This window comes from Seriola aureovittata, chromosome 16 (genome assembly GCF_021018895.1).
Source record: "Seriola aureovittata isolate HTS-2021-v1 ecotype China chromosome 16, ASM2101889v1, whole genome shotgun sequence".
NCBI classification, from domain to species: domain Eukaryota; kingdom Metazoa; phylum Chordata; class Actinopteri; order Carangiformes; family Carangidae; genus Seriola; species Seriola aureovittata.
The window spans coordinates 2,759,227-2,787,043 of NC_079379.1; the positions used below are offsets into that span (position 1 = coordinate 2,759,227).

Sequence of the window (27,817 nt, forward strand, 5' to 3'; positions counted from 1 at the left end):
ATTACTGCACCTGGCCACATGAGCTTAGTATAAGTCCTCTCATCCAATTGTTGGCAAGAACCAAGTGTGTTTGTTTGTATTTTATTAATGTAATGATAATTATTGTATGCTAATTTATCAGCCATGGCAAAGACATTATGTTAACATCATTATTTTTTCCACCTTCATTTTAAAGTTTACTTTAAAGTCCAGAAGAATTCAGTGTTGGGGAACAGTGAGGTTAAGATAAAGTATAAAATGGTTTCATAACATGTATTTGTCAAATGAGTTACTGAGGCACACAGTGTCCACGTTTTAATGACAGCAGCCAATTTCAGCTGTATTCAACCAAGTTGAACCAGCTGCTTTCCAATCGCCACACAGGAAACACAACATCATTTCTGTTTAACTATCACTTTTCATCCCAGAGTTCTGGACTTTTGAGAGAAAACTGGAAAGAAAATCAATCTGCTCCTGCATGTGATGTGAAATATATTGAAAAATGAACACGCCAGCTCTAATGGACCTTGGTAGGAACAGTGTTCTTTATAGCTTATACAGAATAATAGGTTTTAAAGTACTTGATTAACAGAAGGATGACAGCCCCCAAAGACCTTCCACAAAGGGCCATTATTCAACTGTCTCTCACTAAGGCACTTGATAAATGCCACTAATGCTTAAAATATAAATGGCACAATAAATATAAATAACATGTTGGCCTGCGAGTTGTGTTTCCATGGCAGTGTGTAAGTTTGCAGAGAGAGGAAACTAGGACAGGGAAAGTTGGATTCATCATCCTTAATGCCTTCTGTCACTTCACTCGGATATCACCAGACACTGTCCCCTAATTTAGACATCATATCCTGTCCCAAGAGCCCCGCCTCATCTGCCCAACCCGTCTGTCTCACCCTGGCATAACCCTCCTGCATCGCTGTGCGAGACCACAGCGAGAGTGTTTGAAATCAAACTGAAGTCCTCTCCTCTTAACTCTCCTCTCTTCTCATCTGCTCCTCTCTCTCTACCATAAACGTCTTCCTCGTTCTCTCCCCTCTTTCATCTCCTCGCTTCTTAATGAACAATTTGTATAAATCACAGGCTCTCACTCCAGGCTCGCTTCATACTGACACCCCCCAAAACACTGGTTTTGTTAGCATACCTCACACTCATCAGCATCATACAGATCATTATTTGATGTCCAACCTGATTTCACTGAATGGAAAAAAGTCTTTCCCTCTCTGGTGCTGCCCTGGCTCGTAACCCCACACAGTGCTCAATTCAGCCAAGCTGAGATTGTTTGATTGGCATTCACTGCTGTGTTTGCCAGGAGTACTGGCACAACCTCGCTGTTATTTGCATAAAGCAGGAAGGGGTTCAGATCCCCCTGCTGTTCTGCGTTCTGCTGCCCTTGCTGCACCCCAAAGAAACAGCATGCAATTCACAGGAGAAGAGAAAAAACATTATCTGGCCTTGTGCAATCCTTCACTATAGGTTCAACACTTCTCCTTGCCTGGTTTGACACTTTCTTTTCTTCTCTTTGTAGCCCAGCATGAATCCACTCATACAAATCCTACACTACCTGAGCCAGACCTCTCTTCTCTCTCATATTCCTACAGAGAATCCTCTTAAATATGTCCTGGCACGAGTCTCGCTCCACAGTGTGAACCTTTTACCTTTGTGTGCTGCTGATCAGTGAGATCTGGACTCAGTCCTGGGCTGACAGCAGGCGATCACTCTGCCCCGTGGTTTGACTAGCTGACCGATAAGAGAGGAATGGGGAGGAAGCAGAGGATGGAGAGGATGAGAGGGGAGAGAAGGGATGAGGAGTGGGTATAATTAGGAGGCTTGGAAACGGAGGGTAGAAGTAGGAGTGCTCCAGGGATATCAAACATTGTGGCATTTTCCAGGCACGACTGTGTGCTCGTTTCCACTGACCCTATTCAAATAACCCTTCTGCCTGTCTGTCCTGTGTGTCTGTCCTGTGTGTGTGTGTGTGTGTGTGTGCATGTGTGCGTGTGTGTGTGTGTGTGTGTGTGTGTGTGTGTGTGTGTGTGTGCATGTGTGTGGCTCTGCCGGGCCGACACCTCTAACCCATGGCAAAAACAGCACACAGCACAAAACAATGCACTTTCTGCTGTTGCTGTTAACCCATCTCTCATTTTTGTTTCAATCTTGGACTGAAACAAGAGTGGAGAGGCAAACTTGGCTCACACCAACATGAAGTATAGAGCAAAGGATCGTTACAGTAGTAAAAGGCTATTCCCCAGCTGGCAAAAAGGGGGCGGGGCCACAAAAAAACCAAAGTGCCAGCAGCTGGACAGATGTGTGTAGAGCAAAATGTCTGCAGCGCAACGAGCCGCTGGGAGAGAGTGAGTCCCATTCAGCCTGATCCCAGCAATGACTGACTGCACTCTTACCAGGGGATTACACTGAGAAGAACATTACTACACACTTGTAAGAGGATTGTAACACACGTAGAAGAAGACACCACTACTATCACTACAGCACACTTACAATACAAGAAGAACTGTGAACACCTCCTCCAACACTGAGCAAGACTTCCTTAAAAACAGCCATCAATTCCTTCCCTTTTTTTCTTTTCCTCCACCCATTTTTCCATCCCTCCTTCCAACCCCTCCATCCCCTCTGCAGAAGCCTTGGAGGATCCGCCCAGCGCCGGCGTTGTGGCGGGCGCCGTCATCGGCTCCCTTCTGGCCCTGCTATTGGTTGTCACGCTCATTGCCGTTCTCCTGACCCGCAGCCGCCGACAGCAGAGGCGCGGCTACCCCAGCAGCGGGGACTCCATAGCAACGGGCAGCGGCGGGAGCAATGGCGGGGACTATGGCAATAAGGCCCGTCTGCTTTTCAGCGGGACGGGCAACAGTAGCAGCAAGAACGGGACCGGAGCGAACAACAACGGGCCCATCTACACGTACCGGGAGGGCTGCGACGCCACGGGAACTCTGACAGAAAAGGCCAACGATTACCACCACCATCATCTCCACCACTCCTCGACCGGCAACCCCCCCTCTGCCCATGACATCCTCCTTAGTGGTGAGATGGGTGAAGGTGAGAGGAGGAAGTTCGACCTGGATGACAGCATGGAAGAAGAGGAGGAGCAGTATGACAGGTTCGGAGGAGTCGGGGGAAGCGGGAACATGCTGCCTCCGGCCTATCACGTCCGCAGAGGCCACGGCGGCGAAGAGGAAATGGATGTGTACCTCGACGACGACATGGAGTCTCAGAGAGATGGCTCTGTCATTTCCCGGACTGCCATTTACGTCTGAGGACGAAGGAGAGGAAAGAAAAGACGAGGGCTGAAAATAGAGAAAGGAGATGTGGTGGAGGGAGAGGGGAGTCCAAGCCAGCCCCCCCTTCACCACCAAATAATTCAACATCGCCTCCATCAGCTAAACTCCTACCTGCTTAACATTTACCCTGATTAAAGAGATGCCATCGATTATATCCTCTCTGCTTGACTGCAACTGCGTCATTTTATAAAAAGAGGATTTAAAGAAAAATGATAAAAAGGAAACAGAAAGTCAAAATGAAGTTGATGCGAAGCTGATGAAGGGAAACTTGTGGTGGCAATAGTGCACTGTGTGTTTAACTGTATCATGGAGACAGATGTCTTTCAGTGTCAGCCAAACATGACAAAATCTTAAAAAAAAGAAAGAAAAAAAAAACTGCAAAGAGCAAAACCACAGCAACTCTGACGCGATGCTGCTAATTGCTACGTTCTTGTTTCTTCAGCTTTGCCAGTGTGTGATTATGTGCTGAGTGACTACATTGTTTGTATTTTATACCTGACAAGAAAACATAATCTGCAAAGCCGCAAACACCGAAACCACTACTCCTAAACACCACTATTCAAAACTTGCCTTCCTGTTCCAGAATAAAAGAAATAGATGCTTCATCACGTTGAACTTCTGTGGATGTCGCCGCTGCTCTGACGCTTCACCTGAATCGTTTTGAAACTTGAAAAAAAAAAAAAGGCCAAACTTGTTGTCCCGGCAACAATAATCGAGTTTCCGATCATCGCAAGTGACGACTTTTTTTGGGGGGGCTCACAGTGACTCGGGGGGGTTCGTGCCCCACCCTGTGACACCACCTGGTTTCCTGATGGGTGCAGCTGAAGCGCGGCCACTAAACTGAGTGACATAACAGACTTAACAGTGTGTGCTAATGTGCAGCTGGCTGTGGTGTTAATGATGTGCATCATCTATATATTGGGCGCCGTGTCACTATAGCACAATCGTTGTTGTCGTTGTTGTTGTAGATGTTGTTGCTGTTGTTGTTACTGTTGTGTAATGGTGTTGATCTTGCTAAGGAAAAGAAGCACCGGGAGCCTTGGGGGTTTCACACAGTTCCATTGGGTTGGTAATGACTCATTTAATGGTTAAAAAAAAAAAGATGTGCTTTTCTTTGTTTGCAACTCTATTTTCCCCCTTTTCCTCTTTAAGTCTTCTCTCACTTTCTCTACATTTCCTCCTCCTTTATTCCCCTTTTTCTCTTCCTGTCTTTTTCCCTCCGTCTCCTGTCGTTCGGTTCCACATGCATCCTGCACCCTTTGTATGTTTTCTGTCCCACACACATTACATCTCCCTCTTATTCTGCTCTTTCTTTATTTACATAATGAGCGGCTTAGATGAGTGCCGTAATGACTGTGTGCAGGAAGAAGGGGATAACTCGTATTTATATTCCTATCTGGGTCGCATTCAACGAGGCAAAATATTCACCGGCTTTGTCGGAGGCTGCTCTATTTCATGTATTCATTTTCCATGTCCTGCAGAATGTTCTTAGGCTATGTACCGGATTATTCCATGTTCTGTATTCTGATTGGACAGAAGGACACAGTCCAAGACACATTTGAGAAAGCAGGCTTAATGAAATCCCAAACTCTCGAATCTTTGTTTCTTGTTCACTGCGAAACGACAGGTAGACGCTAAACCTTCTCTTAAAGGTGAGATACTTTATCTTTAATGAGATCTTTAATTGAACATTAAGATTAATGGTGTATTGTTCAAGAGAGTTCATTGAACATGCAGAACTTCATTTGGAAAAGTTGCAGTTTTTAATTTGAATGATTTGGAGCCTCTGTGCTTAATTACATTTCTTGTTAGAATGGATATTTTTTGCAGCATATTTGCTAATGAATAACAAGAAACTGAGACATAGCTGGTATGTTTCTGGAACACATTTGCCTTATTGGTTTCCAGGTTTTTCCTACTCATCATTTTTTCATTCAGAGCACCAAATGGGCAGTTTTTTTTAATCAACTGTTGAACTATATGACTTTGTCTTTTGTTATGTTGGAGTGGTGGAGAGGTGACGCAGCGAGGCTCTGTGCAGCTGAATCTCCGCATCAGGAGAGGAAACCTCCTCAGAGACGTACAGAGATCCTGGAAAAGTCCAAAAAGTCTCACTGTGTTACATCCCAATCATACACTTAGCTACTTTAGACATGCGCTGTGATTGTGTGTCGTGTGTTCAACTTGGGTGGAGTGAATCATGTAGCAGTCAGGGTACTGTGAGTAAAATCAGAACTGAAACGGTGGTATAAAAGGTTTTGTATAATCTTTGTTGCCTTCATTAAGATGTATTCTGAAGGTGTTGTAAATGTCAACACAAGTAATATTTATGAGAAAGGATCTGATAAGGGAACAAAGGATAAAGAATGTGATGATCTTCAACATTGTAAAAGGTCTGTACATCTTCAGCAGGTAAACAGGCCTGTTTACCATCAGTTATCTCAACCTCATATTACAAGTCCTGTCTCGTTTCATTTGCTCATTTTTCAGTATATTGTGATAATAATTAAGATGCTGTTACCCAAAATGAATTATAACTCCTGTTCTGTGGGTTAAACACAGACTCATCTGTAAATTGAAAGCTGAGACATTAGACATTTGAAATTCAAAACATCAGCTGATTGATTTTCTTGTGTTAAGGAAACCTACTTCCCCCCTGAGCAGGTCCCTTATTGTTGATTGTTGTCGAACATTATACACGGTGTAACCTGTTGATTCTGTAAATCAGACAGTGAGATCTGCTATGTTACAACACGTTCAGTCACGTTTCACAGTGTGTTTGGACAGGATGCCAATTAATCTCAAAGTAACTGAGAAACAGCCATATTGTAATATCTTCTGTTGACACACGTGTCACATGCAGTAGAAGTTGTTTAATGTATCCACTGCGGTACAGTTTGGAATAAAGTATTAAAGTGTGTTTTCAGCTCCGCAGGGTGCATGCATGCTCCAAGATCTAGACTTTTAAACCGCAGAGAACAGAAAAAAACCCTGTTTTATACGATGTAATATATCTGGTTTACAGTTTGAACCGGCAGTTTAAAGCTGCCGACAGTAACTTATGTTTTAACAGATGGAAAAGATCTTATTTTCTTTATTAGACTTCAAAATGTTAATGTTTCTCACTCCAAAAATAAAACCCCTGATTTTTTGGAAGCACTCTGTTTAATCATATTTCACATTTACCCTCTATTTGGCCATTGCCTGCCTCAGCACATATTTTCCCCAGGGGTTTCTCACACCGCTGTAATTCTGAACAATTGACTGTGATCACAACTTTGGCGCCTAATTAACATCCCGAGTCTTGTAGCATGCATGTACCCTTAGTGAGAAAACTCATCGTCAGTCATAACTTTTGTTTTTGCACAACCCATTTTCAATAAAAAAAAACCTTCCTGAAACAATTCTCTGTGGAAAAACTGGTAATTAATTAAGCAGAGCCGTGTTATCAGTCTATAAATACCAGACTCCCACATCTTTGTATTTCCTCGGCACATTTCACAGCACAGTGCAGTATAGCGCACCTGCTCTGGGATATTCTCACTCTTCAACAGATCTGTAACAGGATGTGTTGCAAGTTTTACTAACTTCACTTCAACTTCAGAAGCCTGCACACAGTCACACCTGGAAGATTCCCTTTACATAACACTTTTGGCCAGTCTAATGGGAAACACTTTTTTCCCATTTACACTTTACTTTTATACTGTGAAGTACAACACAAGGCCCCGTTTACACCTGGTATTAAATTCTGATCTGTATCTGGATACATTATCCGGATAATACCATGTAATCCAGAGGAATTTACAGTTACACTTGATAAATCCTGGGTGAAGGGAAGCAGTGTCATGAACGGTATTCATTCATATTTAAATCACTTTTTATAGGGGAAGATTCCTGCTGCTTTTGCTGGGTTTGTTTAAAGACCTCCAATGAAAATCAGGTGGTTAACCTTGTTAAAATCCATATGTTATTCAGTCAACACCATGAATGAGTGTTCCCACCTTGAACTGCAGTGAACCAATGACAGTCTCATAAAAACAGATTCAGACAGCCAGGGTTTCATACATCACAAACCTAAGGAACCAATCCTGTCAACTTGTGGGGACGGGCTAAATAAACCTGTAACCTTGTCAGTACAGAGAGGGAGAGTTAGCATTAGCACAACCACTAATACTGTGTCAGCCACGGCCAGTTACAAGCTAACAAGTAACATAAACAAATACAGGATGCTAACTGTGCTAACCGCTCTGATCCGTCTGCTAGTCTCTGGTTCTGGTCTCAGACTCCTCCTCTGAGTCTGGGTCTGACTGAGGCTCAAACATGTGGCTGAGTCTCTCTGATGTTTCCTCCTCTAACCATCTTGATGCTCTCTGCTCTTTCACCTGTCCACCTGGAGCAGGCAGGTGGTGGGCGGGGCTCAAGGCCTGATCCAGGTTTCTCAACCAGGAAGTAAGAGGAGAGGAGCTTCAGACCCAGTTTTTGATTTTTTTTTTCATTGTGTGTGAAAACCATGTTCAACTAAATATGAATCATAGCAGAGTATTTTTATAGAGTTTTACACATGGCTGGAGGAACTTTAAGCTCACAGGAATCAGAGTCAGATGACCTTTCAGCTTGTGTGCTATTGGGTCATGCTGTACCGGTTGTATGTTCACCTGGCTAAGTTCTGATCACAATATGAGCCAGACCACCTCCAGATGTAGTTTCTGATCACACTGCATTCTGCAAGATTCACACATTTCTCATCCAGATACACATCATATTTTTATGCCAGTTTCAAATGGTGTTAAAGAGTTTGGTGCCTTCACTTCCACAAACAAGTAAAAATTCAGTAATCGGAAGAAATGTGCTGTCAGACAAAAATCTGTGTCAGCAAAATGTCTCAATGAGATAAAAGGAGGCCTTTGTGGGAACATATCTGACCTTTAAAACTAGTGAAACTTTAGAAGTTAATGATAAATGTGCTTGATCTTTTCATTAGCTCCATTTAGGAGAATGAAGTTAAAAGGGAAGCTCAGAGAAAGATCTGAAAACCTGTTGAGGAACTTCACAAGGTTAAAACGCAACCTTGTATCTAATCTAATTAACCAATTGAAATGGTGCTCAACAAGATTATTTATCTTTGATCACAGTGAATACAATTTAATCCTAAAAGAAGACAACATGGCTTCCTTGAATAGTCCCTTTTCCTAGTGAGTGAAACAGACTTTCCCAGCAGCCTGTCCGGTCAGTTGATAATGGGGTCGTGCTAGTTACAAGCGTCCCTCTCTGATCCTTAGCCCGCTGCCCCGCCTCACATGCTGTGTGTTCTGAGAGGTTGCAGTCCTGAACGCAACCCCTGTAAAGTCTTGTCCTTGCTGCTGTGAGTGTGGCACCCATGCTAAGCAGAGGATGTTGTAACAGGTCACTTAGCTCTGTCAGAGGGAAAGAGAGTGGAACGGAGGGAGAGGAGGCTGCAGGAGGAGGGTGGTAGCTCACCACTCCATCTGGGGAATACCAAACAGGCTTGGAGAGAGGGGAGAGAAAGGAAGACTTTTTCTTCTCAGATCAGAGAGATCGAGAGTTGAAAAAGAAGAGAGGCAGAACAGAAACTGAAGCCTCAGCCCCCGCCGAGAGGATGAGAAGACATCACCAGGTTTTTGTGTGAACCACCTGAGACCGAGAACGTTTGAAACACTGTCAATTATTCACCATCAAGCCTGGAGTTAGAGATGGACAGATTTGTTACTTGTGGTGCCCAATTGGTTGGCTCCAGCGTCAAGATAACAGAGAGAGTGTGAGAGGAATAGGAGATTGGCAAGATGGGGATTTACAGCTCCGACAATGAAAGCTGGAGGTGGGTAGCAGCCTCAGAGGAGTATTTTTGAGCACTGTGCCACCCCTCTGCGTGCCGATTGGCCGCTTCCACCCAACGACTACTGACAGTCCCAGCCAATTAGTGAAAAAAAGGCTGTCCTGTTTAGCTTTCTTCAGTGCAGTCTATCGCTGACAGATCTTTTTAATTGTAAAGAAATGTTCAGCAGCACTCTGGGGACCCCTGTGCAGGGGCGGAATTGTATATATCCTCCGTTTTCATATTCCCTCTCTCTTCGCTTCAGCTTTAGCACCCAGTACAAGCTGTTCTCTGTATGTTTAATTCAGCAGAAGGCATGAAAGTGTTCCGCATTATCTCTCTGCTTCACTCTGAAGGAAGAGGAAGACGGCGAGATAGAAAGAGAGGGGAGAGAGAGAGAGAGAGAGAGAGAGAGAAGGGGATCGAGGGGAATGGAGTAAAGGGAGAGGAGGAAGAAGAGGCCTATTAGTTATTGAGCTTGGCTTTTGTTGTTAATCCAGTTAAAGCCGAGCTCCTGCCAGGCCAGCTGAGACTCCAGCAGAAGTGGACCAAGGTTCCTCCTCCCAACACTGGTTAGAAGAGATCTCATTGTATTCTGTAACCAATTTACTTAAAGCAGCGCTGTCCTGCCTTCCTGCTCCTCAGGATACCTTCCTCCTCTCCCACTGCGCTGCTCCTGCAGTGCTCTGTGCTATACTTAGTGATGCAATTCGTCATGACTTTTTTTTTTTGTTTGTTTTGGTCCAGGTTATTTCAGGTTTTGGATGTGCATGTTCACGTCAATGGCCATTCATTTCAATTGGCCGCCTTTATTTATTTTATTTTATTTTTACTTGTTTTTTTACGGCGTGGAGGCAGATGAACAGTTTAAGATGAATAATGTAGAACACGGTTTTAAAGCAGAATGTCATTTAACAATTTTCACACCCAGTGATCCTAGGATTGTGGACGTTTAAGTGTTTCAGTTTGCTCGGGTTCACATGAACACTTCTACTGGCAAAAGATTGACGTTTCAACCATGTAACTGTTTCTGCGCTTGCTTCCTAACTTGCTTCTATACTTTCCCGAGCGCAGCATGTGCTGGGTCAAATTGGTCCTCGGCGTGTCCACTGCAATCGGTGTATTATTGTGACTGTATAAAAGTTATTGTCACATCAGTTGTTAACCCTTTGTCTGGTTTCACAGAGACAGACTTCGACTGTGTCTTAGATAGAACAAACAATCAGACCTCAGATAGACTGAGTCTAAATTCATCTGTTGCACAAAGAAGCTTAGTTCTTGACTATCTTAAGGTGGTACAATCAATTCTGGGTAAATTAAGGCTTTTTTTAAATCAAAATAAAAAAATGGCAGACCGAGTCATTGCATCCAATTGCTCAGCTATGACCCATCTTTTCCTTTTTTTTGTTGTTGGGTGCTACTGGTCAGCGCAGGATTCATTGATTGTTACCATGGTAACATTGGTTTTAGCCTGGAGGTAAGGTGTTTAATGTTTTTGCCTTAAAATGAGTCAATCTTTATACAGTTTATTCTTTTTCACCAAATGATAATTTCTAATTTTTCCAGTCAGAGTCCAGTCAGTTGGGTGGCTTCCTGGTGGAGTGCTGCTGTGGCTTTGGTTGTCCCCCGAAAATCAGCCAGCACACTTTGTGTCGTAGCCGCTGAAGTAAACTTGTCCACTCTGCTGTTGAAGAGCAGAGTGAGAGAGAGTGTTGCAGTCTGTTGTGAGCGGGCCGGCCAGAGAGCTGATGTCTCAGGTAGCAGGGCCGACCTGAGCTGGAGCCTCCATGAAGAGCTGAGAGGGGAGAGGAGGCCGAGGACAGAAGAGAGAGAACAAAGACGGACATCTGGCTTTGTCTGGTGACACCCTGGGGGGGGGGGCGCAATGTCACACACTGACCAACACTGACTGGTCAGTGAGGTCCCTGGGGGAGGGTCGTACCCCAGGTGTGAACAGTGAGGAATTGTGGGGATGTGAGTTCTTTGTCTGTGGAACAAAGAAACATGTGGTCTCCACCACCGTGAATGTACTGAGTCCTGACAAGACTTTTACTCATCAGCTTTCAAGCAAGTGTTTGAAGTTCATGTGTTGAACTTGTTCCCCATCGACCAGCATTAACATTGATTTGGAGTCATGTTTCTTGCCACCTCATGAATTTCAGTCCAATATTCACTCTCCTTTCTTCTACTAAAAAGCACTGGTTGTTACTTTCAATTGGTGAAGAATAAAGCAAGTTGACATAGACTGCCAGCAATAGAAAACTTATTTGTCTGTCTGCTCTGTGTCTTTGTGCCTTTTCATTCATGTATTCACTAATAAAAAAGAAAAACACTCAGCTGGGCTCCAAATGAATTTCAATTCCAGGACTTTCAGCTTTAACTTTCAAGGAAACTTGACCATTTACATTTCTTTCCAACCCTCCACCCCCTCAGGATATGGAGTCATTTCAGTCATTTCAGACTAAAAAAATGAAATTTCAACTCACTGAAGAATCCTGGAGCATTTCAGTAATGAGCTGGATGTAAAGAGCCCTTATCTGTTGATTCTGGCCCCTGAAGTCCAGAACTCCAGATCGCCCCCCCCATTAACTTGATTCAGAACAAGCGTGACATCGTATCAGCTGATTTACTGCTGCTTTGATAGCGACCTTAGCATTGATGTTCAGACAAAGGGACCTGTGTGCGCCTGTTTTTTCATTTATTGTTCGTCTTTTGGAGACATTCAGGCTTTTATTTACTCCTGCTTTGACCCCGCCTCTTTGTATTCCTGTCTGAATCAAACATCTCTTTGATGTTTCAACTTCAACAAGCAAACACTTATGATTTCATGTCAGCTCTGGCAACACTTTACTGTTTTTTTGAACCTGAGTGTAACTTTAGATCTCCGACTAATCCTAAATGGGAAATCAACGCGAGGCCTTGTGGAGCTCAGAGCTGCCCAGTCAGTCTTTTACATGTTGGCAACTGCGCAAGGCAAAGTGATGTAACTCTGATGACTCATGTAAACTCTGCAGAACCATCATGTGATCTGATTAAAAATGTCACACTTGATACTGTGATGCTGAAGATCAAACATTAGTGACTCTTTGTCTGGGCAGTGTGAGTCTTTACTATTAGTCAGTTGTAGCTTTTCTACCTCTGTCTGTACAGAAATGAGTTTTGTCAACCACAGCAGTTCTGCAGCTTCCTCAACTGCAGCATCTTGTGATTTAGTCTGTGAATGTGGGGGCATTTCTAGTAATATCCTGCCTGCTACAGCTTTTAATAACACCTTGTGAGTTGTCTCCTCTAACCTTTAACTTCACCACTCTTAGTATCACAGTATCTCAGTTTTATTTTCTGCCTTGTCCTTCCGTTGTGGAAGCTGCTGCTGTGACTTTTATTTGTCTCAGTTGCACAGCTCGTTTGAAGCCTGATTCCGAATCATGTTCAGTATTGATTAATCTGTCAGTTAATTAAAGTTAATGATGTTTTGTCTGACCAACAGCCCAAAGCTCAAACATAATCAATTAAAAATGATAAACATCACATGACGCAGTAAATTCTCACAACTGAGAAGCTGGAACCAGCCAATATTTGATTTTCCCATGTGATTAAATAATTCAAACATTTAATATATTACCAAAATGAATGAAGCAGTAACTCAATTAATTGTGAAAGATCAAAACTTAAGTACTGCGCAATCCTTAAATTTTGGACCAAAAAAAAATCTTTGCACTGATGGTGAATTCAACTTTTCCCTGTAGCAGTCCAAAAGAATTCATTACACCAGATCATGCTCAGCTGTACTATAATTTAATAACCAGTTCTCACTTTACAAGCGAGACTTTTAATCACAGCAGAAAGACGAGACATTTAATTTGTTTGATTTTGAATTTCTACTTTTAATGCGGCGAGCTCAGCTCGGACTGATTGGTTCTTTCTTGACACTCAGGAGCAAACAGATGTTGCTGTCTGTTAATGCTGTTCAACAATGTATTAGAAAGTGTGATCAAAGTACGCACACCTACACATAAAAAGCCCTCTGAGACCAACTCCACTGCTTTATTACTTGAAATTGGCTCGACTATCAGAGTTTTAAAAATCCTTGAAGGTGTCTTAATTTGAAGAATATTCAACCAGTTTTTTCTAGCTAGACAGAAAAGATGTTTTTCTAAATGAAATACTGTATATCAGCCCAGTCCATGGAGACACCTCAGCACTCTGGAGCTCAGTCTGCCTAAGGATCAACATACAGCAGGTGTATTTCTGTACAACAGAGTTTTAAAAATGATTTCACCAGTATTTTGTGGCAGTGAATGCTGGAGCTGGAGGTGTAATTTAGAGAGGGAAATATCAAGTCTCACCACACAGCATTAACTTTTCAGTCCTTGAATGTCACCCGGCAAGATGACCTCACTATTTACTCAGTATCAATAAATTCTCAATTTTCAGACCTTTAAGGGAGATTTCTCTTGGCTCCATCAGGCGTCTGAAATAAATGGAAAAGGAAAACTTTTTAGTTTAATTTAGTTTTGTTTTTAACAGATTTCTCATCAATCAGCATTGAAGATGGAACAAGACGGATGATTTGTTCAGTTTAGACTCGCTCTGACTCATTTCAGGCAAATTTTAAACTCCTCAAACAAGAGAAACTGCGTGGAAACAAATGAGGTTATCCTCCCCCACGGGTGGAATTTTTTTTCTTCCTCTCTTCCTCCAATGAAAATCAGCTTTTGTGACTGAATATGAGATTATAACACTTACCAAGACAGATGTTTTTTTATAGTGCAAAGCCTTGTCTGTGTTGGACAGCAGCCCAGCTTCCATCTTCTCTGATTCCTTTGAGAGCGAAAACCACAGGATGAAAAGAAAAAGCCCCCCCCCTTCCCCCACCCACCCTTCAACAGATTCAATATCATGTCTGTCAAAGACTCCTTCCCCCTCTTTGACAGAATTGAAGACAGAAGAAAATGTTAACGGTTTATTTATATTGAAGGGGTAAAATCGAGGACGAATTCCCTACAGCATCAGAGAATATGAACATCTCACCAACAGATTATGGACATGTACAGTGTGTACGAGGCTGAAATTGACAACAAAACAATCAAACCAAAAGCTCAAGGCTTTGTCAATAAATGGTGAGTCAGATTATCAGTGTTGTGGGTCTGTTTCAGGTTTAAACTTATTTTGTGAAGAAAATAAATACTTGAAATTTACCCTTCAGTGCCTCTAAAGTACTGTATTCAGCCTGTGAGAATGGTGTCATTTTCCCCGGCAAACATCTAAATTACAGGTAAAAAAAGACAGAAAGAAAAAAGAAATGGAGTTTCTGTAGAAATCATGTCAAGTGATAGATTTCTCATTTTGGAGCTGAAACTCCTAAAGTGCTACCTGACATTCCTTTTCTTGAAGCTCAGATAAGCCGGGATCCAGATGCTTGTGTAGGTGTCAGAGTTTGTCGCCCTATCCCTCATGTTTTCTCCTTCCTTATCAGAACTGTTCACATCGCAGCGAGCAAACCTCCATCTCCATCTGTCGGGTCAGCGCTGATGACCGGCCAGATATTTGGTTGCTGTATTTTTTCCTCCTGGGGAAAAGTGAGACGGATGAGGGGGGCTGGTTATATTTAGCTGTGAAATGAGCAGATCACTGTTTGTCCACGGGGAGCAAATATATATTTGTGTGTGTGTGTGTGTGTTCATTTTGTGTGGTGACAGGGAGTTTTACGGAGCTGCTAAGTCCATAAGCTGTGTGGCTTACAGGACTGTTGGGCCTTTAATGCAAAAGTAAACTCACTAACTTTGCTGGAGCGCAGAGCGGTTTATGGTCGTCCTCTTTAGATTTCAGGGTGTTTGTTGTGTCATGATGCTCTTAGTTCATGGTGGCAAATTAGCCAAAGATGTCATGATTTTTTTGTTTTTTTTTCTAGAATTCTCTTACATCTTGGTTTTCCGGCTCTTTTCCAGTGTGTTTCGAGGGGCACGCTGTGTGAAGACAGTCAGGACAGTGCTGTGTGCTAACGTGTCCCAGCTGCTTCTATCAACTAAATATATGTGACATTTAAAGGATTTGTTTGACATTTTGGGAAATACGCCTTTTTACTTTCTCACTGAGAGTAACATGGAGAGATTAATACCACTCTCTTGTCTGTATATGCTGAATATGGAGCTACAGTCAGCAGTTAGTTAGCTTAGCTTAGCATAAGACAGAATGACCGGTTCTGTCCAAAGGTCAAAACAAAATCCCCATACTGGCTCCTCTGAAGTTCATAAATCACCACATTATTTCTCATTTCTCATCAGAGCTATGCTAACTGTTTCCCCCTGTTTCCAGTCTTTATGCTAAGCTATGCTAACCCGATTGTTTTCGTGCTGTCCGTCCCATTATTGTGGACACACTATCTCAGTAACACCTTGAAGGAACTTCTTCAAATATGACACAAACATTCACAAGGACTCAAGGACGAACTGATTCAGTTTTGGTTGTCAACGGACAAAGGTCACAGTGACCTCACAAAACACCATAACTCAAGACCTCACACAGCATTCATGATGAAATTTCACACAAATGGTTCATATTTTATACGATTCATATACAACACAAGGAAGTGATTCTAGTTTCTCAAAGATCAACATTGTTTGCACCCCCAGCTGTGAGGTGTCCTTGGTGTATAACAGCCTGTGTTTTATGTGTCTGTTTGCGTATGGGTCTTATACATCTAGTTGGAGGTGTTGATTAGCTGCTAAGTTTAGGAGGAGAGATAAAACCCTGCACTGTTTTCTGCTGGATTAGAGAGGCTCGCTTCAGAGAGTCTGACGGTTCTGTTTGTGAGTGTGAAACAGCGGATCTGTGTGTGTGTGTGTGTGTGTGTGTGTGTGTGTCTGTGTGTGTGTGTGTAAATGTGAGTGTAAGTATGTGGAACAAGGGTCAAGTGTATGTGTGTGTGTGTGTTTTTTTTTTTTATGAGGATACAAACTTGTGTACTCCTCTGCTGCAGGGCGCAGGTTTGTCAGCTGAAGAGATTTGAGTTGTGTGTGTGTGCATTTGCAGTGTGTGTGTGTGTCTGTGTGTGTTTAGTATAACGAGCACAAATATATACACAGCTTTACTTCAGGGATCAAACTTGACAGCTGAGTGGGTTTTATAGTGAATATTGTGAGTTGTGTATCTGCAGGTGTGTTTTTACTTTATGTATTTACACTTCTCAAAGCATTAGTGACATTAGGCAGCAGAAATTAACATAATTTCATAAACACGTGTGTTTATATCTGTTCCTCAGTCCTCCAGTGATTCAATGCACCGTAACCACACGACAACAGAGACGCAGAAGAAGAGAGAAGGAGAGGCTTCAAATGCTCTTATATAAATACACTACATGCTCAAACCCCCAAAAATATTACTGTCACGGCAGGAGACAGATTGCCGCTCATCTCCACTTCCTCTCGCTGCCTCGCATTTCTTTACATGCCTCTTATCTGTCACGGCTGATCTTCTTCGATATGCAGTTAAAGATCAGAATAGTGTTTTTATCTTTTTATGATTCTTGAATTCTATTTGGATCCTTATTTTTGTCCGCCAAAGGCCAAAAGATGAGGACTCTCCTCTTCTTTTTAAGGTGTGTTATCTGAAAGACTCTCAACCTCTGTAGAAGCAGATAATCTCAACTTATCTGGAGGTGTTATTGATCAGTACTGATGATGCTGCAGTTTCTTTTTCCTTTATGCTTTTTCACAGTTCAGTTTCTGGCACAAAAATCTGTATTTTTGGAAACTAACTTCATGAACCTTTTCACCTGCTCAGCAGTGGAGGACGGTGATTTAATCAAGTGACTGATCAGGTGACCTCACTCTGCATTTACCCCCAAAAAACAAGAAGAGCATTAACTTTTCTAAGATATTTTTTCAAAAAGTTCAATATACGAGCATGAAATGAATGAAATAAATCAGCAAAAGTTCACATGAAAAAATCTGTTTATGAATATACTTATATAGAGCTTTTCTAGCCACATTCACCCATTCACACACACACCCTCATACACCGATGGACCCGACACCAGCGTACGTACCTATGTTGCCATGGTTACTATAATAACTGTCATGGCTTGGTTAGGTTAAGGAAAAGATCGCTGTTAAAATGAGTACTTCCTCAACAGTAAACGACTTTTGTTGTCATGGTTACAACATAAACAGCTGGTTTCACATGGGGGTCGAACAGCGCTCTCCTGTGTCATATTCGTCCATCCACCACAACCTCCTCCTGACGTGGACTTTGTCCCTCTTTATACTACATCACCGCACTTTTCCCTTTGCTCCAGTCATCATTACTACGACCACTAGATGTCGCCTAGCAACAAAACCGAACTATGGGTCATAATAACCTGCTGCACAGACGACCTGCGGGCTCGTTTTTACAGAGGTCAGTCTCTATTTAATGGTTTGTTGCCTTTTCAGTTAGCTAGTTTACTCATGTTGTTAATCTGTTCCAGTTGCTGTGAGCTCTGTAAGAGTCAAACTGTCTCATTGAAATTATTTCAGTGATTAAGAAATTACTGGAGATGGGAAAAAAGTATTTCCATATCAGTCGGGAGAAAAGTACATATTTGGACATATTTCTGCTGATGTTGTGTTGCTGTTGAAGCTTTGCCCTTCAGGTTTGCACCTTCTAACAGCGATTTAAATTCTCTATAAAGCTTCAGTCTGCAATCAGTGGCAGTAAGTGTCATCTCCTCATGCTGTTTTATGTTTACTCCAGATTAAACTCAACTATTATGTGAGTGTCGGGGTGATCAGGCGCTGTAAACCAACCTCAGACTGCAGCTTTGAAAGTAATTTGCAAGCACTCCGGCAGATACTGTCACTGAGAGCTTGAAATAAAATATGATGAAGTGCAAAACAATAAACAACATAATAGCCTCCAGTTTTTTTACTTTTCAATGCAGCTTTAAAGGTAAATAAGGTCCGCTTTACAAATCCACAGAGCAGACGCTGAGAGAAAGACTGAAATAAAGATAAATGTTGGTCCTGACACACACTGAGGTCTGTGGTCTCTCTATTTGAATTTCATTGCTTGTATAGCGTTAGTGATACATGCTAGCTTCGTGTAGTTATTATAAACCAGTGTGGGTAAGAGTATCCCCAGAATGTGGCTTCCAGCAGGACAAACTATTCCTCTTCATACCCACAGATAGAAAACATGTACAGAGACATACAGAGAAGGAGCAGTGTAATAAGCAGTGGATTCAATTAGCAGTAAGTGGGAGCTGGGGAGTCGCATCTTTCACCTTTCAACTAAAGGAACTCCATTTATTCTGTGGCTCAAGGTGTTACCAGGAGGCAGGAGAACCGGTGATATTCTGGGTTTTATTGCCGGTAGAGACTCAGACAAAGTCAGACAGGGACATACTGAAGAAGGAGATGGATTCATGTCTGTTTCCTCTTTCTGCCAACATGACACACCACAGACACGTTATTGTTTGTGATACCTGCTGTGAAGTTTTGACCCATGAGCCTTTGTTGTTGGTTAATTGAAACTGGAGCCAAACAAGGAATTCAGGCTCATTTCACTGAGTCAATATTTGGTTGATGTTGGAAGAAAAATCTCATTATTTCTAAATACCAAAATAAAAACAGCCTGGATTTTTTTTTTTAAGCTTGACCATGATGCAACGTGTGAGTTTGTCCAGAGCCGACACGGTGTTGACAGTCTAAATTTCACAGGCTGTAGAGGAACACGTCAAAAGTGAGATGACGTGATGACAGGAACTTCAACAGAGTCTGAGTTGTGAGGTGCATGTACAAATGAAGCACGTGAAGCGGTGACATGAGACAGCAGCAGCGGGGACAAGTCTTGACGTATGATAGGAATCAAACCAGCACACAACACAACATCATGTCCCTCTAATTGAACACAGCACATGTTGAGATATGTGTTAGTTTGCCATTTGGAAAGTGTTCAATTATTTCCTTTTTTCATTGTGTTGGAAGATGATTCACTCTGAAAGTAACAAGCCTTCAGCCTTCTCTCTCTCTCTCTCTCTCTCTCTCTCCAGCTGGACTGAAGCGAATGCAAAAAGATAATTGAAAAAGTTTTCAATTAATAAATGCCCCCACCCTGTGCTGTCTGGCGGTTACACATTCTGCCTCGCTGCTGAATCCATTGGCTCAAATCTCAATTTTCATTTCACTGCCAGCTGTTTCGCTCTCCCTCCGCAGGCCCCCCCTGCATTCTTAAGAGAAGAGAAGGGGGGGGGGGGGGGGGGGGGGGGGTGCAACAATGGGGAAATGAAAGAATAAAGGGAAAAAGGATGATCTACATGAAACATAATTGCTACCATTTTACATTTCATCAACTTCTTCTCCTGGCGGTTACTGTGTGAGAACAGCTGTCCTACTTTTTTCTGCTCTCTCTAACTAAATCAAGGAAATAGGAGTGTTTTGCCTCCTCGGTCTGAAGGGACTCGGCTGTGTGTGCACGTCTTAATTGTGGTTTTCTATCAGATTCTGAGGGTTATTTATCATTTATACCTGCAGTTGAACGATTTGAGTGTTCAGGGTTGGGGGGCAATGAATTGGTGCAATCAGTCAATGAAAGGTTAAACTCACTTTGATAACAATAATAGCAAAATATCTATTTAGCTGCAAGACTTCCCAAACACTGAGATAAAAGATCCAATGATTGTTGGATCATTGTTTTATCTAGTTACAGACATTTCTATTTACTATAGTGTTTTTACTGTAACTCCGCACTTACATCTTTGTGTATTCAAGCAGCACGACACTCGGTGTAATTGCTGCTGCTGCAGAGCTGATTGAGTAATTACAATCAGAATCAGAGACACTTTGTTCACCAACTACATTAAATGTACAAAAATGTGTCTTGTGTGCAGGTTCTCAGAGGGATAATACCCTCTATACAACCCGTTCCCTGACATCATTATGTTAGTCATCATCTCATACAGTTTTAATTTGCCAACATGATCAAGTCCCTCCAGAGGCAGGAAGCTGGAGATCTCTTGGCGAGGTCTTCACAGACGAATCCAGAGCCGCTCACCGAGCAACCGCCGAAGAGAGATGATTTATAAAGCAGCAAGTGTTTTTGTTGTTTTTCCTGTAGTTTCTTCACTGCTCCATGTTCACTGTTGTGTTGTCTCCTCGCTGTCAGTCAGCTATTGTGCTCAGTACAGTAATGTCTTTTTTTTATTTTTTTTATTGTATTTTCTCTCAGTGAAGATTCAGTGTCTTGAAAATGTTTTCCTCTCTGCTAAAATGTTCAGAGGCTGAGAACGAGTAGTGAATTGGATTGGACCGGCTATTCATAAATCAATGTCTAAGTCTGTAAGTAAAGAGTTTTTGTTCTTAGTCAACTCAGTCTCTGAGAAATGATGTTTACATGCACCTAATTATCAAAAGCAAACGTGTTTCAAAAGAAATATAATGCTGGCTCTGTTATGTTTTTTATCACCGTAATGAGAAAATGTTGTTAATTAAAGACTCTAGAATGATGATACTGAAGATATTAGTATATCAATGTCACGTATCGTTTGCTTTATAACATTATTAACATAATTAAAGTTTTTATACTTATAATTAGCCACTGGCAACTTGGTTAAGGTTAGGGAAAGATCATGGTATTGGTTTAATATAGAAAAATATGTACAACTGAAACCACAACTGTCCTAAAACTAACCATGCAGGACTCAGGATGCAAAACCCTGTTCCCTGGTGTGAAAGTCTTGCACCCGCCGCCTCCCACCTCGACTCCCGTTCCCGTGACTCCGGCTCATAAAAATAGCCCTTTGTTCATTAAAAAAAAAAATTGCCTCTGGACATAATCCAGCCAGAGATTCATCTGCCATCACAACATAATTGGAAAAAAAAAAACTTTAGTAATATAAAAATGAAATTTCTAAGAGACTAGGGTTGCCCTAGTAACTTCTCGTTAGTTTCAAAATAGTGATTTACTAAATTGGATTGTGCTAGTGAAACCAGCCCAGCCAATCAAGGCACAATGAGCAGCGTTAACACATGGAACTGTTGCGCCATGAGCAAAAAATAACAGCTTGAGACTCACCTGCCTTTGTGGAGGTGGTTGACTGTTTTATTAATGTGCGTACAGGCAGAAGTGTTTTTCATTATCAGTAAAAGACAGGGGACAGTTCAGTAACACGGACACCAGCTGGCCTTATGGGTCCGGCTGTGTGTTGCTGCTACCATGATAAAAAAAAAAAAAAAAAAAAAAAAATCTCAGCTTGCTGTATGTCCCGATTCATCTTGTTGTATGATGCCGTAGGCTGCAGCGTCTCCGGGCTTCTAACATCCTGATAATGGCATTTGTCAGAGTGACCTTTGTCACATTTGGTGCTTCGTTACCTGAGTCAGCTGGTGATGTAGCAGCGGCTCCGTCCTGCTAATTGTTTTAACAACACACCAGCTCGACGTGTCAGTGCCTCTCTAATGAGAAATGATTCTTGTTTAACAAGACGTCTTGAATTTGTGAAATAACGACGCCAATGATATCACAAGATACAATCATTTACTCTTGTGATGTAAGAAATTAGGGATAAATATGTCATTATCACATGACAAAAACATTATCTTGTCATAGTAGAAAAGAAAAACTCTCATTATAACGAGATGATTTTGTCTGTGAAAGGAGGAACTGGACATTATTTTTTGTCGTGGTGGCAGTGATGCTGCTGCTGCTGTACTTCTACTATTCTTCCACGCCGGCGACAGCCAGAGCCAGAGGGATATTGTTTTGAGGTTGTCTGTCCGTCCCTCTGTCCCAGTCTGGTCGACACGATGTCTCAGTAACAGTCAGAGGTCGAGCTCACAGTGACTTCACACAGTTTCGGCCTTGTGAATAAAATATCTCCGTAACACCGTGACAGAACTTCTTCAAATTTGGTAAAAAGGTTCACCTGGACCCAAGGACAAACTGATTAATGTTTGGTGGTCAAAGGTCAAGGTCAGTGTGACCTCACAAAACACTTTATAGCCATAACTACTAATTATGAGAAAAATTCACAGGGATGTGACCTGGGACTAGCCTGAGTGGAGGAGGCAGACACCCACCACGAGGTGATTCTAGTTTAATCTAACATTAGAACATTATTACAGTGTGTGTTTTGAGCCACATTGTGATGCAGGTTTTAAATTACATTTTGAGCTTCAAGAGCGTCTTGTGTCACCAGCAGCAGCAGCAGCAGCAGCAGCAGCAGCCCACACACACTATCTGTATGTTCATAGTGGGTCACTTGGATTCATCCGTCCAACCAGGTGTTGGCTCTTCTCCCTCTGGGCTCAGTGACTTTTCCACTGCAGGCAGAAAAAGCTGAGTCACCCCCATCTACAGCAAGCTCAAAACTTATCTCTGAAAACACCTTGTGTTATCCTCTGCTGCTCACTCACATATTCTTTTATCTACAGGAGAGAGAAAAAAAACAGCCTCTCTCTCGTTCTCATTTTAGTTTATTTTTGTTTGTGCTTTTGTTATTTAGTATCTTCACACATCGTAAAGTCTTCACCCTGCTCTCATTACTGCCGGATCCTTGCTGAGACACCTTCACCTGTTTCTCTCCGTGGAAAATATTCAGTTAAAACAAAACTTTAACCTTAAACCTCACAAGTAGGAGTAAAAGTACATACACTTAAAACGCGGAAGTTACACCATCCACAGCTTAAGGACAAATAAACCCTTCTGGAGCTTATGTATTTAGATGCTGCTTCAAGAGTCAGAGTCTCCAGCTGAAGAAAAACAAAAAGGAACATGAATACAGTCTTCTCCGACTAAATGATTACTGACGTGAGTCATCCCAAAATGTTGATGTGGATAGAGTGATGTTGTGTTTGGAAATATTGACTAATAAGTTTCAGGTTGCAACATATCTTTTAGGCAATTATGTAGTGTTTTGGACACAAGATGTATCACACTACAGAGCCTGACAAACTCCTCTGTGTAAAAGCCTAAAAACTAGCTCTGACCTCCTCATCTAGTATCTTATAAAACATTGACTGACTCTTCCTTGTTTAGCCACACTAGCGGCACGACTTTGGCGATGGCGATGTAAGTCAGTCGATCCACTTGGGTCCAGACTAACTCCATAAATACTGGATTGGCTGCTATTGAGTTTTGTCCAGACAATTATGGTCCCTGAGTGCAATACAGAGGTTGTCATCTTTTGGCTTTAAGTGACATATCTTGACAACTATTGGCTGGATTGCAGAGAAAGTTGACATAGTGTCATAGTGCCCAGAGGATGAATCCTTCACAAGTCACAAGAGAGACATATTGTACAACAGATATTTTCTCATCTTTTTTTTTTTTTTTTTTACATCTTTTTACCAAATTGTAAGCTGCATCCCACAGAGTCCTAAGATCTGCTGCATGCATTCAGGCTCCCGCTCCATCAGGACAATATCGAGACTGAGAAAGAGGTGGAACGTTTCTGTTTCAGAGACAAGTGTAAAGAGGGGACATCGTTACATAGGAGTCGGTGAAAGTGGGATCATTATGCCACAGCAGCAGCACATCACTTAGGTCAGAGATGGAACCACCCAAAACAGATGCATAAATGAGGCCAGAGTGTTGAGCGGATATGTGTCACAGTTGGGAGGTGTGGTGATCTTCATGGAGCAGCGCTTTGTGGAGGTTAGGTTCACCCTATGCGCTGATTTATAATGTATGAATTGATTATCTGGATTCTTTGAAGTATCATCCAGAGGCTGAATCCTAATGACTTTACCGACCCTTGGACGTTTCAGGGTCAGGGCCAGCAGCAGGTCAGACTGTTTACTGTGAAATATCCCAACATTAACTAAAGGGACTGGCACAGAATTATTTACAGACATTCACTGTCCCCAGAGGATGAACCGTCACTTTGCTGCAGGCCTGCATTTCAAAACTGTAAGATTGTTAGATCCTCAAAAAATACATACATTTTTCTAAGCAATTATTAATATATCAAATAAGTTATCTGACATCTGAGATCTTTTCCCTAAAGCTTCTACACTACTATGATACAACATGTAATTCTGTGTAAACTCTGCAGATTCCTCTTATCAACATGAAATGCTGAAGAAAGGCTCTGACCTGCTTGTGTCGCATTAAACTTATTTTCAGGCCCTTCATGTTAAAGGATTCTGGACCGTGAGACAGTTCTTATCATCACACAGGTTCACACCTCAAAGCTGAAGCTGCGCATCACAAATCTGCATTAAAGATGTTTCTCCTGCTTCTCTCTCCAGCCACCTCTTCCTGTCTCCCTCCTCATTATTCCCTCTTTCATACCTCTCTCTCACCCTCTCTTTCAAACACACAAACTAGAACTCGTTATCTTTAATCCCACCCAGCACACATCCCCTCTCACGATAACAAGAGCGAGATTCCAGAGCTATCTCTCTCTCTTTCTTCTTTCTCAGTTTTCAACACGCGTTCCCTCTCTTCATCTGCTCTGCAGATGAGAGGAGGCTCTGGTCTCTGTCTGCAGGGGTTTAAACATCCTTTTTGATTTCTGTTCAAGGAAGAAATTATTCCAAGGAAGCAGTCAGACAGCTGCTATCTGTGGAAGATGGTATCGGAAGAGAAAAATAAAACGCCAAACGTGTCCGACAATTATTGAGGGTTGACCGGTGGGCGTGTGTCAGTCACAGTTAGTTTAAAGTCCAAAACTGTGTTCAAGGACGGATGTTTCATCTCACTGTTGGGGGGGGGGGGGGGGGGGCAGAAAAAGATCTCATGAGCAATTCCTCAAAGGTGCCACCAAAAGTGTTGTAGAGGAAAATCCTATTACTTCTCTATACTGGATAACTGACGGGTAAATAATTTAAAGGTTGTTTGAGCGTGTTTGAAATAAACTCTGTCCCTCCTCTCTGTGCCCGGCGCTGCTCTGACACCATCATGGAACATTTACATAAGCTCGTCATTCCTTTCTTATGAAGATTTTATCAAATTACCGCCACTATTAATGAGGTCTTTCTACACACTTGGCCTTTTGGTGCAATGAAAAATGATCAGATGTCTGTTTTTCTTTTCTCTACCGTTTTAACTGAGAGACACACACATGCAGGTTATTTACAGTAGCAGGAGAAAAATAACACATTAACTGAACTGAAACCCAATTAGATTTAGTTTTTCTCTCAATGTCTAAAAGTCCAGGACGCCATGAATCCAGAAACATCATATTTTAACAGTGTTTGTCATAATTATGTCTTTTTTATTAATTAAGGTTCCATATATTATGGTATAGATATAAAAGATAAGATGTTCTTTCATCAGTCCCACAGTGGGGACATTTGCAGTATTACAGCAGCAAAGTGACAGAACAAAGTACGAAAAACTGCAAAATGACAAGATCAAGTCCTTAAAAAAATGAATAACATGATAATATAATATGTACAATTAGATATTTAAATATAACCAGAAACAAAAAAATAGCAGCAGATAAGTGACATTACACATTTGCATTATTGCACATGGTAAAAGTGATAAAAAAGAAAGTAAAGATAAAGTATTTTGGTCTGAGAACCAAGTATCCTGTCTCATAAATACATGTCTGCATTTGTGACAAACCAAACTGCTTGAAAATCAGGTCAAAAATTCAGCACATTATGAAGATTTGAAATAAATCGTAGCTAGACCTCCTGCCTCCTTGATGTGGTCTTGGTCTTGTCGGCCGCAGAGTCCGTCTGTTCCGGATGTCTGCAGGTGTAGAGATACTGGAGACACTGTTGTTGCTGCTATTTCCTACTTTCTGGTTGCTTTTGATTTTCCTCAGCTCTCCTCGTCCGCCTCCTTTAGCCTTGTTCCTCAGCTGTGGACTTGTAAAAATGTTGAGACAGGTTTAATCTGTCTGAAGTTACAACAGAGAGGAGGAAGTCAGTCATACACAAATTGGTTAAATATGACTGTTCATCTCATGGTGCGGAGGCAGGCGTGTCAACAGAGATGTATGAATCAAAGAGAACTGTGGGGGATAAAGCCATCATCAGTGGTATCAACTGCTGCACTAGAGTACAATAGTTAGAATAAATCTGATTCTAGCTGAGAATGGTTCTTTCCAACATGATCTGTCCTCCCATTTGTGGGAGAACAAAGAACCTGACACCCACAAAAACTACAATTTTATTTGTTCTTTCAACGACAGGCAGTACATTTCTCCTGGAACAGAACGAGACCACTCGGGTTCAAATGGTGGCTGTTCTCACAAACAACTACTGTATTTTAAATAAAGTGCTGCTTAAGTGCTTGGTGTTATCCAGACTATGTGATTGCACCAATTTCCACCTACATCTCAAAGAGGTAATCACTGTAATCCTTTTCCTTTCCCTCCAGATTGGTTTCAGTTCTTGCCTGGCTCTTGGTGTCAGTTGCACCTGAGGAAAAAAACAACCTGCTCCATTTGACTTTTTCTGTTCTAAATTTGTATCTTTAGATTAGATTTAACATTATCACCGGGATTTTGTGTTTTTCCATAACTGAGGCTAATTATAGCTTCACTGTGGTGAACACTGCCGGTTTACTTTTTGTTTTACTCATCATAAAATGAAATGCATGTGCTATATTTGTAGTCAGTGAAGACTCACTGAACTGACCTCAGTTACATGGATACATATCCACATAGGCTAAGTTAGCTAGCATTAGCTGTTACACTATTATCTACACAGATGGCGTAGTGTGAGCAGCGCTCTCGCGGGTCACCTGTGTTTTGGAATCGTTCAGAGCCCACAGCACAATCACCATGGTTACACACATAAAATGCAGGACAGCACAAGTAAAACATGAGTCGTTATGTGGCGTGTGCAGACAGCTGATTCAAAGAGAAGTGTATCTGTTCTGTCAAACATTCAACAGATGGACGACTGAAAACTCTTTCGTTGCAGATGGACTGTTAGACTCACAGGTGTTTCGAGAGAGCTGGATTACAGTGCTGCCAGTTTGTCCCAGTGGCCACTTGTGGTACTGCAAGTGGAAACATCTTTCACCGTAGAGAGTGACTGTAAAACTTTTTACATCACACCACAAATTACAAACAAGGTTATCACCACTGTTTGTATTATTTTTTTTAATGAATGATGATTTTATTTTTGTAAAACTTTCTGTGTGATGACATCTCAATGTTAAATCTGGAGATACACCTATGTGCATGTGCAGCGCCTATCGCTGTGTATTTATTCAACTTTTTACTTCTATGAGAAATCTTGTAATGTTACCTAAGTCAAGTTTCAATCCTGTTTCTTGCTACATGTCAAATGCAAGTCCAAATGTTCACTTGTGTTTTGGCCCAGTTTTGGTCTGTCACCTCCGATGGAAGTTGCCAGCTGCTATTCTTCTTGCTGTTTTGCTGTGGGTCATACGTACCCAAAACATTGTGCTGAAGGTAGCGGACAGGTGCAGACTGGGGTGTTGATGCTGAGTAGAACTAACAACCTTAATATCAAAAACATAAGGTAAAGGAGCTTTAACCGGATCCATCTGAAGAGGTCTCATGAGAACATGAAGAGGAGTTCTTGTGGTTGCGTACAGCCTAAAGAACCATACGATCAGACCCACGTGTAGTTATCACTATCCTTACATCAGTTTTAGTCAGTCCTCTCAGTCTGATCTTTCCTGGCTCCTTCAGAAGAGCCATACTGTAAATACTGTTCAGCGTGATAAAACAATGAAACAGCTCAGCTTTAATTCAGAGTCTGATGAGAAATTCACATTAGTAGTGAAG

General features: G+C 41.9%; 1 protein-coding gene across 2 annotated transcripts in view; it reads left to right on the forward strand.

Annotated features, from left to right (window-relative positions):
• The window catches only part of pvrl2l (PVR cell adhesion molecule related 2 like), a 285,499-nt gene that overhangs the window by 161,677 nt on the left and 96,005 nt on the right, over positions 1–27,817 (forward strand). Inside the window, exon 7 of one of the 2 annotated variants that reach the window (XM_056399354.1) lies at positions 2,629–6,693. The exons of the other annotated variant lie outside the window; for it this stretch is intronic. Coding sequence (XP_056255329.1) covers positions 2,629–3,263 — 635 coding nt within the window. The 3' untranslated portion in view covers positions 3,264–6,693. Of the gene's footprint in view, positions 1–2,628; positions 6,694–27,817 lie in introns of those variants that run through there. 2 annotated transcript variants of the gene reach the window in all.